General features: G+C 41.8%; 1 protein-coding gene across 2 annotated transcripts in view; it reads left to right on the forward strand.

Moving 5' to 3' along the window:
• The window catches only part of PTER (phosphotriesterase related), a 91346-nt gene extending 76920 nt beyond the window's left edge, over positions 1-14426 (forward strand). Inside the window, exons 5-6 of one of the 2 annotated variants that reach the window (XR_016281951.1) lie at positions 14173-14282; positions 14369-14426. Coding sequence is in view for 1 of the 2 variants with exons in the window: in XM_089533310.1 (XP_089389436.1) it covers positions 14173-14230 (58 nt within the window). In the remaining variant the exon portion in view is untranslated. Of the gene's footprint in view, positions 1-14172; positions 14314-14368 lie in introns of those variants that run through there. The other variant, XM_089533310.1, reaches the window with a different exon arrangement.
• Positions 14427-15368: the final 942 nt, after the last annotated feature.

Consider the following 15368-nt stretch of genomic DNA (forward strand, 5'->3'; position numbering starts at 1 on the left):
AGCAACCCGGCCCCCGGCTCAAAAAGGTTGCCTACCCCTGACTCACATGATAATCAACATGTAAGAAGAAGCATGTAAGACCATTGCCTGATTAAGACCTATTTTCAAAAGCAGAGCTTTCTCTTACCTTCACAAAAAATAGACAGCATTTTTAAAAATAAAAAGTGTGTTATATTTCAATTGGAGTTCAACAGATGACTTCTTGCATCTGATTAAAAAATAACAACATGTTGCTGTCATTATTATTATCATCACCATCATTCTGCCCACTAGGTCTCCAAAACAAATTAAAAACATTGGCTTGTATCCAGTTCAGTATTTACAACGTATGACATTGTAAATATTACGATTCATATTTACAATCATGGTAGCACTGTAAAAACCACAAATGCCCTGCACTAACTGAAGGAGTTCCAAGACACAAAGTGCCTCACTGGTGGGAGAGGGCTGGACACATCATCATTAAGTGCCTCACCTTCCAGTGTCATTATGTTATGAGCTGTTATAATCCAAAATATTCTGGGGTGTCTTGGTTGGAGTACACAAGACCCATTAGCTGTACAAATGTCCCATTCCTGGTAGAGGTGAAAATTGCTTACAAGTGTTATTTTTCAAATGCAGATCAACACAGGTACGTGTATTTTTGGACTGTCCTTTAGGGGTGTCACTATAGGGACTCCCAATATTGAAAGCATAAAATTCAATATTTAACACTACACGACTGCTTGTATACCAGCAGCCTAGCATTTTGGGATGATGGTGGAAGCATTCAACAAGACTGCTGCTGAAGATCTCAAATTCTGCGTGGGTTCATTTGGCCGGAAACAGTTTTGCATACATTCGGGTCTCAAACCATTTATCAAGCCCAAAATCTGCCTGGAAACCAAGATGATTAAGTTGAGGCTGTCATACTTTGGCCACATCATAAGAAGGCATGCCTCATTTAAAAAAAACACAATAATGCTAGGAAAGGCGGAGGGATGTAGAAAGAGAAGAAGATCACATGTGAGATGGATGGACTCTATTGGTGTGGGTATGAATTTATAGGACCTAAGCAGAGCAGTGGAGGATAGGGAGTCTTGGAGAAGTCTCATCCACAGGGTCAGCATGAGTCAGGACAGACTCAAACACAGTTAACAACAACAAACAACAACAAAGTTAACAGCAGCATTTTGAATTGAGCTTAGAAACAAATGGGAAGGCAATGCAGGTGGTTCAGGCCAATTCTTTAAAGCACACACCAGACAACAGTTGGCTGCAATTTGCCCTAACTGTAGCCAGGATTTGAACCCGAGGCTGGATCCACACTGCAAGAATAATCCGGTTTGACATCGCTTTAACTGCCCTGACTTGATGCTATGGAATTCTGGGAATTGTAGTTTGTGGTGGTCCCAGAGTGCAGCTTGTCAAACCAGATTATTCCTTCAGTGTGGATGCAGAGTTGGTCTCCAGAGTCATAGTCCAGTGCTCAAACCACTATGCAACACTGGCTCTCTACTGCCCAGATACCTTTGACTATAGTTGGGAAGTTGCAGAAATGCACAGCAGGGATCTCCCAATAATATCAAAGTTGAGTAGGATCTATTCTAGGCCTACTTTCAGAATGATAGGCCTACTTTCAGAATGATTTTAACCCAATCCAGGACAGGGAGAAAAGTATAACTCCTGTGCACTACAGCAAGAAAGAACACATCTGAGCATGACCAAGGAGTTTCTTGTCTCCAGTGTGCTCCCCCTCTGCTGCCGTTCCCACCCAGCCTTTGCAGAATGAAGGGCTATATCACACTACACTGATATAATGTTGTTATTCCACTTTAATTGCTATGGCAACATCCTATGGGATTGGCACATTTTGTGGCAGCTTTTGCTGGTGTCCTGTTCCATGCTGGAATAACGTAATATCAGAGCTTCTCTGAAGCAAGTCATGTTTCTTTCAGGGCTCCTTTGCCTTCAACAGCAGAAGTTTCAGCCTTAGTCCCTGATAAGTTGTCCCAAAAAGTGGCTTCTTCTTCAGAATTGCTGAGGCAATAGGCTCACCCTAATAATGCTGTGGTTGCAAGGGGATGTGTCCTAATGAAGATGCATGACACCTATTACCCTGTTAGTGTTAATGGAAGGGAGAGACACCGATTAGGAGAAGAATGAACACCAGCCAAATATGCACAGTTACCATTAAACTGCTTTTGGGACTGTTTTTGAGTTTGAACCCCCTCTCCCACTTGGCAGCTGTCTTTCTCTTTTCTTCAGGTCAACAACTTTGGAAGTATCCACCTATTTTTCACTCTTTCATTTGAAAAGAGGTTGTTCTTTGTTTTATAATTTTTTAATCCTTTGTGTTTACTGTATGTATACATTCAAATGTTTTCAAAATATCTTTTGGTTTGAATACACTCAAGTATTCAGAGCAGTGTCAAGATGGTGAAGGCTCAAATGGTGTCTCCTAAGTGATCCTGCTGCCCTCAGATGTGCCAAGGAACACTACCCCATTGCCAGTGTTGGGGACATCTGAAGGCAATGGACTAGTTTAGGGCATGCAGAACCAAATGGATGGGCCAAACAGTTCTGTCCTCTAAGGGATGGGTACGGTCAAGGAGCATTGGAGGAAAGGGCTACCGTTCCTGTTGTCCACCAAGATGGTAGATGCCCTGGCTCTCTATCATACATAGCTACAGGAGAGCCAGTGTGATGCAGTGGCTTAAGAACTGGACTATAACTCTGGAGAACAGAGCTCAAATGCCTGCTTGGCCATGAAAATCCAGTAGGTGACCTCAGGCAAGTCACACTCTCTCAGTCTCAGAGGAAGGCAAACACACACCCACTCTGAACAAATCTTGCCAAGAAAACCCCAAGACTGAGGGTCACCATAATTTGGAAATGACTTGAAGGCACACAACAACAACAACAACAACAGCAATCTGCAGACATAGTTCCATCTGAACCATGCTCCTGTTATAGGAGCTGCTTCCTGTTCAGTAAAGGTTGAGCCAACCTGCTCTTGCTAATATGTCTGTTCCAGTTGACAATTAACCTTTACAGAATCTCCATTTTGCAGCATGCCCACTGATTTAATGCTGTTCCCTTGTCAGGCAGATATTCTATACCTCAAATATTCAATCTCATATGTTGCAATGAAATTTTACCCTGGTGAGTAGAGATGCAAGCAAAGTTCGATATATAGAAACTTGGACTAACTGTGAGTAGAAGTTTGGGCTCAGCTCATAACTAAGGCCCTGTCCAGACTGGTCTGAAAGACCGTCCTGGGGGCAGAATCAGGGTGTAGCGTCCTGACAACGCATACCTGACTCTGCCTCCCCAGGGCACCTGATGCCGCACACTGCTCCAGATGGTGCGTGGCATCACGGCACATCTCTGGCGCTGCGTCCAGATGATGCAGCACCGAAGGAGCACCATATAGCCACACCTCCACGGCTATGGTGCCCTTTTGAGGGTGCAAAAAGGAGCCGCCTTTTGTGGCTCCTTTTTGTACCCTCAAAAGGCCAGATCAGGGCTGTGGTGTGAGGTTGCCACAGCCCTAATCCATCTGAAGAAGGGATGGCTGGAGGCTGCCCCTTCAGGGCTGTTTGTACAGCCCCTAAGTCAATTCCAGCATGAATAGTTCCTTCAATCATAACTACTTTTCCCTAAAACCAAATAGTTGGTAGCAAACATAAGAATGGCTGGCACTGTGGCTCTCATTACAATATTTGGAGCATGCCCACACCCCAGTGTAGTTTCCTTGTGGGATCCAGCTCAGTAAAACAGTTTAATCTAAGCGATAGCAGCCTTTCTTACAATTGACCACAAAATTTAAAGGGAAAGGAGAACACCGAAGTAGAGGTGAGTTTGCAAAGGTGCTGCAGGTCTTGTGAATGTATGATTTTGTAAGAAATGGCAAACTCACTAATTGCTAGCATATTTGCAGACTTGTTTGTTTGCTTTTCTGCATTCACTCTGACCTGCAGCCATTATTCTCTTCCCTCCCTCTCTCCTGTTTTATTATGCAAAGGTATTTGTAAGTACAGTAAAGTAGATTTTAGATTTTATTCCAAAGGGGATTTGGGGAGACACAGGAGAGCCTGGACGCCCAAGGATCTGAGGGGGGGGGGGATCGAGCCTTCTCTTCTTTCTTTCCCAAGGGGAATCTGGGGAGACACAGGAGAGCCTGGCTGGTGCCCAGGGATCTGAGGGGGGATCGAGCCTTCTCTTCTCTCTTTCCCACAGGAACTATGGGAAGACACAGGGAAGCCTGGATGCCCAGGGATCTGAGGGGGGGATAGAGGCTTCTCTTCTCTCTTTCCCAAAGGGAATCTGGGGAGACACAGAAGAGTCTTTGCAGCCGATTTTCATTGACTGCTCAAAAAATAACAACAAACAAACAGAAATGGAACAGGGAGCAAAATAAATCATGTCAAAGTGTTTTGAATCAGGCGACGACACTTGTGACGTCTGAAGCCTACGCGCTTGATTGACAGCTTGCAGACACAAATGGGAACGGGGAGCAAATTATTCCGCTTTAAAATACAGCAATTTAAAATAAATGGGAACGAAAACAGGGTCTAAATAAATTGAGGTAATTTGCCCCTTTTTGTAATGGAAATGATGGGAAAAATTCGGATTAGTCTCAGAACATAATCCGAATCAGAATCGCGCCAATATAATCCGTTTTATCTGCCAAGTGGGAATGGCACCAAAGAAAACTAAGCTTGTTTTCTTTCTCTGCTAGAACATGTGTGCATGTGGACAGATTGTTGTTCAATTTCTGCATTGCTGAATGATTACTCTGCTTGAAAAAGCCACTACTTTCTCTCACATGTCCCAATAATTTCATCGGCCCTAACCAGCATAGCAAATATTGAGGAATTATGGGGGCTACAAATCAGTTGACCATCAATTCTAAGTCTCTCTGATAACATCATAAATACAGTCGTCCCTCCATATGTGCAGACTTGGAGTCCACGGTCTCGCTCTTTGCAGGAGGGATGCGCTACTATATTTAAAATGGGAACATGCCCCTGCACACAGCTCCGCATGTGCTCCACAGGTGTGTGCTCCATTATTATCTATGGAACTTGCATATGTGCAAATCACCATTTTCGCAAGGGGGTCTGGAATGGCTCCTCTGTGAGTTGGCAGGAGTGACTGTATTACAATGACACTTGATTTTTGAATGAGCCAAGGTTTAAAATAAGCAGATCTGGGCTTAATCTGCATCAAATTTAGTTCAAATTATAGTTCAACATTGTATTGGAGTTGTGAAAGAGAAGCTTGTTGGTTAGTTCTTCAAAAGGACTATTCCCACCCATTGCATAAATTCATTCAGCTTTGTAAAGGCCCTTATGCTGAATTCAGCATTTTTATAATGGGAAGAATGAATTACCTACAATTCTGGTGAAAAACACAGTTAATGGCACGTGTCTGTCTGCTCTCTGGAACGCCTTTACGATGTGCTAGTGCTAAGGCAGATTCAGCCAACATGGTTCATGTTTGTTCTTTTCATGCAGGCTTTGATGAAGCACTGTAACTCCTTTGAAATTTCTATCAGAGGCTTTGCAGAGAGTTGTTTTATGCACACTGAAACTATGATTTTTATTTGTTTCATTACTTCTGTAGAAACCCAAACTTCTAAAAAAATTAATAACTATGTTCACAGAAATCCTGTATTAGCTATATTATGTAAATTTACGTATATGTAGCTAGATTGCAGAGGCACTAAGAAACCTCTTTACTGAATTGTGAAGATGAGTAACAAGACAATGGCAAGCATGCATATTGGTGCTTCATGTGCATTAGGGCTAACGTAATGTGCACAGGGAGTGCTGCGTTGCACATCCTGTTGTGCATCAGACCTGCTATGCATCAGTCCCACTTTGCGGCTGTCACTCATGCCAGCTCTCCTATGTAATAGTATAACAGCAGCTCTCTACTGCACATGGACATTATGGAACTGCCCAGTTCTAATTCCCACAGATGTAAGACCTCAACAATGTTCCAGCTATTATAAATACAAATTGGAAATTATAGAAATAACAAAATAAACCAAAATCTGAAATAATAATAATAATAATAATAATAATCCCTGAAAATCATGGTTTCTGAAAGGCCATATCTCCCCATATAAACCTGCTTGAATCTTTCTCATTTATTTATTTATTATATTAATTCATATCCTGTTTTCCTCCCCAAATTGGGACTCAAAGCGGCTTACAATCTAAAAACACAATTAAAAATGTACAAAAGTGAGTCTTACAATCTTTGAGAGAAGGCTTTCTGCCTTTTCCACCACCCTCATAGGTTTTGTTCAGACCAATGATTTCTTCCATTAAGGTCTTCAGTGGACTCCAGTGGATCTCCATGGAAGTTGTCCTTGGTCTTTCTCTGGTTAAGAAAAGATAACCAGGTGCATTTATGATCCTCAGATCATGCTATAATCCTCCCATACTCTTCAGAAGGAATGGACTCAATAGAATAGTGGGTCTTAGGGGTGGTGACAGGGAATCGAGAGTTAGACCTTTGGTTTGACCCAGGGATATGTTCTTATGATACGAGTTTAACTTGAAATTAATACTTACTCACTGCAGAATACGGCTGGGTGGCTATTTACATGCACAGTTCAGAAGGGAATTAGGATGTTGGTCTTTTTGGCATAGTAACATATATGGTGCTGTGCTGAAACTGTGGCTGCTACTCCACTGCATAATTAAAGCAGTTTAACATTGCTTTAACAGTCGTGGATCCATGCTATGGAATCCTAGGATTTGTAGTTTGTTGTGGCACCAGAGCTCTCTGACAGAGAAGGCTAAATATTTTATAAAACCACAAACCCTAGAATTTCATAGCATTGAGCCATGGCTATGTTAAAGTGATGTCAAACTGGGTTAATTCTGCAGTGTAGATGCAGCTTTTGTCAGTTTCTTTTTAAAAGCTTTGATTAGTTCAACATGTGATTAGCACTTAAGAAAGGATCATACTCATGTGGTATGAGTGAAAAGGTCTGATTTATTATGGTACTCCAGTGAGCAAGGTATAGTTTTAACCAAAAGGATGCCAATAGTACCCCAAAAATGAACAAATTATATGTATTGTACAGAAACAGAAAAACATCCATTCTCATAAAAGTAAGGATGATCTAGTGGTTAGAGTTTTGGACTGGCATTCCAGAGAACCAGGTTCTAGTCCCAACTGTGAACCATAAAACCCACTGGGTGATTCTCAGTCATCTTCTCTCATCCTGACATACATTGCCGAATTGTTGTGAGGATAAAGTAGTAATGAGGAGACCCATGTGGAAAGTGGAAAGTGGGGTATAAGTGTAACTAGAACCAGCATGGTGAGCCATTGGCCTATTGCTCTGGAGATTCCCAGCACGGCCATGAAACCCATTGGGTGAATTTGGACAAGTTACACTCTCTCAACCTCTGGGCAAGGCAATGGCAAACATCCTCTGAACAAATCTTGCCAAGAAAATTTAGGGTTTCCAGAAATTGGAATGACTTGATTGTACACAAGAACAAATGGTAAGTAAGTAAGTAAGCAAGTAAATGTATGTGCAGGAATTTCCTACTGTGGTCTACATAATATAAATATATACCTTTATGTCTACTTAGCTGTGTAGCAAAGGCACCAAAAAACCTTGTTAGTGAATTGTGAAGATGCATATCAGCATCAGCAAGAGCATCCCATTCTTCACCAAAACGCACCAACTTTCCTACCAATACGCATGAAGTGCATCAGTCTTGTGTATCACTCTTATTGTGAATCATCCATTTTTCTGGTTCCTCTATGTAGTTACTTCATGGCAGCTCCTTGCTGAATTATTGACGTTGTAGATTTGCTCAGTTCTATTTCCTGCAGATGTAAGTCCACTTAGGAAGACGCAAGTCCCTTACTGAATTCCAATCAGATTCAATAGTTACTCAGCCTCTTCTCTCCAGTACAAAGAAGGCTAGCTCTTGTAGGCCACAGTCTAATAATTAAAAACTGTAAAAGAAACACTTTTAAGACATCCCGCACTAACACAGAGGTGTCTCCCTCTATTACCTGTATGAAAGAGAGAATATTTTTTAAAATAAATGATGCAGGAGACTGATCCCAACTTTTCCCCATGTTAACACAAGCTGGTGATGTGAGCCCATGGACTAGAGATTATGTGGAGAGGAAATTATAACTTGATGGCAATTATTTTTGATCCATGACTTATATCTGAATATTAAATTCTGACTTGTACAAAAAGTGGTACAAAGTTAACTGCATCATCACTGGAGTCCCACTTTAACTTTCCTAATCCCTTAATAATACTTGGGCTTCTGTAATAAGAATGAGCCAGCAATGGTGCTCAAATATCCAGGAAATCATGTATGATTAATATATACTGAAAATTATTACCAAGAAAGGTTTCCTTTTTCTTTTTTTATATAACAAAAAGAAAATCCCAGTCTAGTGATGATAGATTCAAAATATAAAATGCAGTCTTAAATCAAGAGGTATCATTAACTGACAGTGGCTTTGCAAATTGCTCATGCTTATTGTTTCTTCCAAAACTTTAAAGAGGGTGTATGTGGCTTGTATCCAGAATCAAGAACATATTACCTTATTCACTGTTCCGTTCTATAATAATGTAGTTCTAAGAGCAGTGAGGCTAAAAAGCATTCACATTGCAATCCCATTCTGTCTTGGGAAGGGAGGGAATGGTTCCATGTTGGAATAGCCAAGACAGAAAATAGGGGAAGATCAGATTTTTAAAAAGTTTTTGCTTCCATTGAATCCAGAGCCAAGGGTAGCATTGTGTGGATACCTTTGTTGTGTGTTGTGTTGGAGCATAAAAGAGCCTTTTTATTTCTCATTCTTCCCCATCCTTCCTCAGAAGACATGCCTCACAGTTTACACAAAACCCAGTTAAAACCACAGGTTACAAGTACAAATCTAATGTTGCATCCTCACTGAATTCCTAACTGAATTAATTGTCATAGCAGTTAAAGTGGTATCCAGCTGGATTATTTCTGCAGTGTGAATGCAGCCTAAGGCCCAGGACAGACTGCTGAGAAACGGCGGCCTGACAGTGCCCGTTTTTCTTCCGCAGGGACGGCGCAGCCCCCAAACGGCGCACCATCACTGGAGAGGAAAAAGAACCCTGTGTTTCTGGGTGCTTTCTGCGGTGCCACAGTGACATAACGAGTGCGCCATGGGCGCACTCATGACGTAAGCACTGTTCAGCACCATACAGATGCCGTGCAGCACTTATGTCACAATGGTGGTGCCCATGTACACGGGACGCTGCCATTGTAACGCTGCCACTACGTACTAGGGTTAGGGACCGTGTGGTTACCGTGCGGTCCCTAACTCTAGTATCGGCCCCAGTACTCCGCTTATTGGTGGTATGTACAGGGCCTAAGTTACACAAATCAGACTCAGTGCTGTGTAGTGGTTTGAGTCTGGAACTAGGATTCTGACAGACCAGAGTTCAAATTCCCACTCAACTATACAAACCCACTGGGTGAGCTAGGGCAAGTCACACTTTCTCAGCTTCATAGGTAAGCAATGCCAAACCCCTCAGAACAAATCTCAGGAGAGCCAACATGGTGTAGTGGTTTGAGCGTTGGATGATGACTCTTGGCAGCAGAGTTCAAATCTCTCCTTGGGCATGGAAAGGTACTGGGTGACCTTCAGAAGGTCACACTCTCTCAGTCCCTGAGGAAGGCACTGGCAAAACCCACTCTGAACAAATCTTGTCAAGAAAACCCTGTGATGGGTTTACCTTAGGGTTGCCATAAATTGGAAACTACAATAAATATCTATAATCGAAAATCGCACCTTGTAGGTATCCAAAATGACCAATGTCTAAAATGACTAATTAGAAATGTCTGGCAAAATGCAAGGAAAAGCAATGCATACATGCAAAAGCAAAAGGCATATCAAACACTTGCTCATTTCCTCAGAGCCTGGGAAAACATAAATCCTATCGTTTCCACTTGAAACTCAAAATACTGCATGTGGCACTTGAAAGACGAAAGTGTGGGAAGACAACTGGATCTCAGATGGGAGTTCCATAACTAGCGCATCACCACCGAGAGTTGACCCCACTCACCATGCCTCATTTCAGATTCTGCTGTTGGCATGATGTCAACCCCTCTGGGGGTCTCTGCAGGCATACGAAGAGAACATCAATAGAGTAAGTAACAACCCACCAGTGGAGACCTCTACCTTCACTCCAGTCCTTTAAGCAAGTTGGATCCAGCTAGCTATGAAATTTCACCCAAGGGCATCTAATAAGTGGGATCTCCAAGGGAATATTGCAGTTTTCAGAGCTGGTTCCTTCCCACTGGTTCCTCCTCACTGTGTCCAACCTATACCCCCAAAGGTGACTTACCTTTCCATGTCCACCCATCATTAGGCTATTTTTAGTCTTACTCCCCCGCTTAAAGATTTTATATACTTCTGCAAACCCTATAATTCCCCATAGTCTGCTAATTTTCCTTTGTTTGTGTGTGTGTGTATGTGGTCTGGTGTTGAGCAGAATCAAAAGTCAGAACATCAGAAATAGAACGAATTATGATGGTGCAAATAAAACAGGTTACCCTAGGTTATAACTGTTTTGGCAGACACCTGAAAATTACTTCTTCCCCTTTGCCTTCCTCCTGCCTAGATCCTTCATTATTAAAAAAAAGATTCTGTATCAGATGAGAAAAAGAATGCTCACCATTTGTACAGTTATGACAAGTGTTCAAATAATGCAGTGTCTTCCTGTAATCCTTAATACAACTCTGGGATCTTTTATTATCCCCATATTACAGATGTGGATGACTGAGGCAGTGGCTCAGCAAATGTTAATCTCATGAGTTCATGACAGAAAGATATTTGAACTAGGGTCTTCCAGATGCATTTCTTCAGCTGTGAGGTGAGGTTCTTCAGGATTAATTGTCACACATTCTACAAGGACCACAAATTCAGCTTGATCTGAAGCTATCCACTGAGTGGGTTTTAGGATTCATTATTTTCAGCTGTAGAATGGTCAGGATCAGGAGCTCAATGAGAAAGAAAATATCCAAGACATATTTTTTTTGCTGTCTGAGGCCAAGAACAAGATGGTGTACCCCTTCTCTGTTCCATGTACAGAAGCAACTTTTGTTTACACTTGGCACTTTCTTAAATAACTGGCAATGGGTAATGTTTTCTATCATCCTTGAGAGTGGCAGGTCAGTTTAGTGGGTGCAGGGATACACAGATCTGCCCTCCAACAGAAGGGAATGGCCAAGGAGACTTAGGGGGAAATGGCTGGATGGCTGCTCCTTATTGCCCATTCTTGCATCAGCTGTGTGTAGTGGTGGATTCTGGGAGCTATAGTCCAGGAAAGTTACTTTCCCAAGCTCTGCTTACTGGAACTGTGTGGGCAAAACAGATGACATGGAACTCTTCAATCTAGGCATCTCCCCAAATGGACTTATTGGACAGCAATTGTCCCTGTCAGTGTTATCCCGATACCCCAAGTATCCGTTACCCCCCATGGCACTGCACCCGGAACCAGTTCCCTTTATTTCCTTTCTCATTGAGCTGACTATTCTACAGCTGAAAACAATGAATCCTAAACCCCATTCAACTTCAGATCATGCTGAATTTGTGGTCCTTGAAGAATGTTTTAATTAAAAGAATCCTTTTAGCATTGTTCGGCAATGTCTAAGTGCTCTGTTTTAGAGGACTGGGCTTCTAAAAGACCAACGGCACACAGACAATATTTAATACGAGACTTGTTGTTCGTGATTTTCTTTTAAGATTAGCCAGTAAAAAAAAAACACCCATAATACTCAATATAATTATGCAGGCAAATGATGTCTCTGGTTTTTCTTCAGCATTAGGCCTTCACCATTTGACAGCATATCAAAATGACTCTTGAATGGTGTGCCTGCCAACCCCTTGAAAGCCTTGGTTGATTAATTGTCACACAAGGCGCAGTAGTGATGCATGACACTGTCAGCCACGGAGCTTAATTTGAACAAGGGCTCAGCCCCACAAAACTTTTGAAAGCTCAGCCCTGGCAGAGGTACAGAACTATTAAAAAGCATTCTGTATTCTTGAGCATGTGCAAAATGCCTTCTGCTTCCTACCACCAGTCATCCTGCTTCTCAGAAGGCATGCTTATCAAATTTGCAGATAACACCAGCTAATATGGCAGGGGAGAGGGACAAGATTCAAAATGGCTTTGACAGGTTGGAGAACTGGGCCAAAACTAACAAAACTAATTTCAACAGGATGCCAGCCATAATGCCTCCCTAGTGAATGGCTGATGAGTGTATAGAGGACGTGTAGGTCCAGGAAACAACTCAACTTTCCTGGACTATAACTCCCAGAATCCCCCAGCCAGCATGGCTATGCTGGTTGGGGGATTCTGTGAGCTATAGTCCAGGAAAGTCACTTTTCCAAAATCTGCTTACTGGGCAAAACAGCTGACATGGAACTTTTCCATCTAGCCATCTCCCCAAATTGGTGATGACCTAATGATGAAGAACATCCAGAAACATCCCTGTCCTCTGGTACATTAGCCACTCCTAATGTGATGTTATCTGCAAAATTGATAGTGCTGTTTTTGTTGTTTTTATTTTTGTTGTTGTTGTGAGCTTTTAGATTGTTTCCAGTTTATGGCGACCCTAAGGTGTTGTTTCTTGTCAAGATTTGTTCAGAGGAGGTTTGGCATTGCCTTCCCCTGAGGCTGAGAGCATGTGATTTGCCCAAGGTCACCCAGTGGGTTTCATGCCCAAGCTGGGAATCGAACCATAGTCTCCAGAGATGTAATCCAATGTTCAAACCACGATGCCATGCTGGCTCTAGAAATTTGATAAATATGCCTTCTATTCAATCATCTATGTCCTTTAGAAAGATGTTAAGGAACATCAGCTCCACTAGTCACATATGGGGCACTGTAAAAGTTACATCTTCCCAAAATTAAAAGTGATCATTGGGGAGTACTGTCTGGGATCAGTCCATCAACCAGTTACAGAGCCACTGTCTTGCAAGCTTTCCATATACCTTGTCAAAAGCCTTACTGAAGCCACTAGTATCACATACTCATAGTAATATGTTGCCAGGTAGAACTGATGGTAAGCAGCTACACCTCCAGGGATTGCTGAATGGAATGGCTTCCACTAAGCCTATATCCCAAATAGCCACCATGCAGTTACCTCTGCATGACAACCAAGCCTCAGTTCAGAGTTGGGGAACCTGGGCTTCTTCAGATGCTTCTGGGCTTCAATTCACCACCGAGCCTGGCCAGTGGTGGAGGATGGCAGGAGTAGCAAGTCTTTAACATCTGGAAGACCAAAAGTGTTCAGGTTTCACTGAGCTAGTTGTCATTGGTGTTTTAGAAACTAACTACAATTTTTAAATCTCCTTGGTGTTTTAACAACCTATCAATGTCTTTCAAACCACTTAAAAAAAAAGGGGGGGGGGATTTGGCATATTTTAGCACTTTCACCAGCAAAAGACATTGTATATCTGTCTGGGAATTATTTGTAGTCTTAATTAGTGAAGCAGATGCAAGAGAAAACATGGGGAGGCAGAAGGAAATCCCTGCTGAATTTCCAAAGCATGCTTTCCAAGCCATTGGGGCACACTTGTGTTCCGAGAGAAGTCTGTGGAACATGTGCTGCAAGAAATGGAATGAAGGGGAACAAATTGGCAAAGCTACCTCTGAGTATTCCTTGCCCAAGGCAACCCTATGAAATTCATGGGGTCGCTGCAAATCGACAGGCAAGTAGAAGGTATAAACAAAGACACAAACGAGTTAGCAATATTATACAGAGAGTAAGTCAAAGATGAACTGTGCATCTTGGAGTTCTCTCTGGTTTGTTGCTCTAATGATACATAATATATAGACCTTCTGACAATTAAGTTTCCACTCTGGCTCAAGAGCTGCAAGGGCCCCAACTTTAAGTCAAAATATTTGATTTTTGTGTCCAGCCTCAGAATAGATTACTATTGAGTTCCAGATCCACAGGCTACATAATAAGCAGCTGCAGTGCCTTCAGTGAACAGCAACAGCAAAAAAGAAAATCGTAAAGCTTAAGATGGTCAAAAGTAAAGCTGTAGATACATTAGAGATAATGCAGCATAAAAAAGAAGAAGAGAGGGGGAGGGGAAAAAAAGAAATGTAGCAGCACCTTTAAGACTAATTGTTTTTTATTTTAGCATGAGCTTTCGTGGATATAAACCCACTTCTTCAGATGGAAGAACCAGGATAGTGTAAGAAGTGATGCGCTCAGAGAGCCTTCGTGGTTGATGAGTGGGATATAAATACGGTAAACAAATAAGTAAATAAATTCTATCCCCTCCCACAAATTTTGTGCTATTGATGAACATATGAAGCCATCTTTTTTTGTAATAGAATCTGACCACAGCCGGAGTCTGCAGCCCCAGCAAAGTTTCAAGGATGTGTATGGAAGGGCTGAAGATATTCTTGAATTAAAAACATTTGAAAGATCTTGTAGTGTGTTGCATTCTATTTTTTTAATCTGCTATTAGCAAATATGCTTTAAATGTGTTTTAACTGTTGTAACCATTTAAAAAATATAGTTATTTAATTCTTTTTAAACTTTTATAGAATAAGATTTTAATTTAATCTTGTTTTAAACCTATGGAAGCTGCCTTGCATCCCATCCAGAGATAAAGGTGGGGTACAAATCAATCAATCAACCAACCAACAAATCTCTGCTTGTGTTTTCTCCCTGCCAAGTTAAAAAATCTTAGCAATCAGTTGCAGACTATTTCATGTCATTCAGCAAGGGGGCAAAAAAGTGGGCCCAGATCCCCATGAGGGCAAGAGGGGAGGTCCATTATCCAGTCTTACTGCACATGTTTTCCACACACAAAGACACTGACATTTCTAGTTGGCAAGATCTGAATGTAGTTGGAAAGGCCTTTGTCCAATACTTTGGAGGGTTGCTGCCCAGTAACACAAGATGAGGAGATTAGAACTTGCTTTCTTAAGATTATTTGGTTAGGCAGAGACCCTCTCCTGCCATCTTTCAGAATGATCAGATATGTTGCAGGCCAGTATATAATGCAAAGGCACCACATGCAATGTCTCATCTTTTGTTATGGATACTCATCAGATGAAAAAAAATACAACTGTGTGCACATGTGAACGTATGCAAGCATAAGACACCAACAGGATACCAGCCATAATGTTTCTAGTGCACATGTAGATAAAACACATACACACAAACATTCAGCACATTCACATGTACATTTAGGCACCATGGAGAACAGTCCAGCATCTTAGGGTGCATCTACACTAGTGGTCTAGTGTAGCATCTATTACTAGAATCTAGTAATAATGCAGTTTGAAATCACTTTAAGTGCTGTAGCTCCATCCTATAGAATCC

This window comes from Sceloporus occidentalis, unplaced genomic scaffold, assembly GCF_023333645.1.
Source record: "Sceloporus occidentalis isolate IW3139 unplaced genomic scaffold, rSceOcc1.0.p SCAF_7, whole genome shotgun sequence".
Taxonomy (NCBI): Eukaryota; Metazoa; Chordata; class Lepidosauria; order Squamata; family Phrynosomatidae; genus Sceloporus; species Sceloporus occidentalis.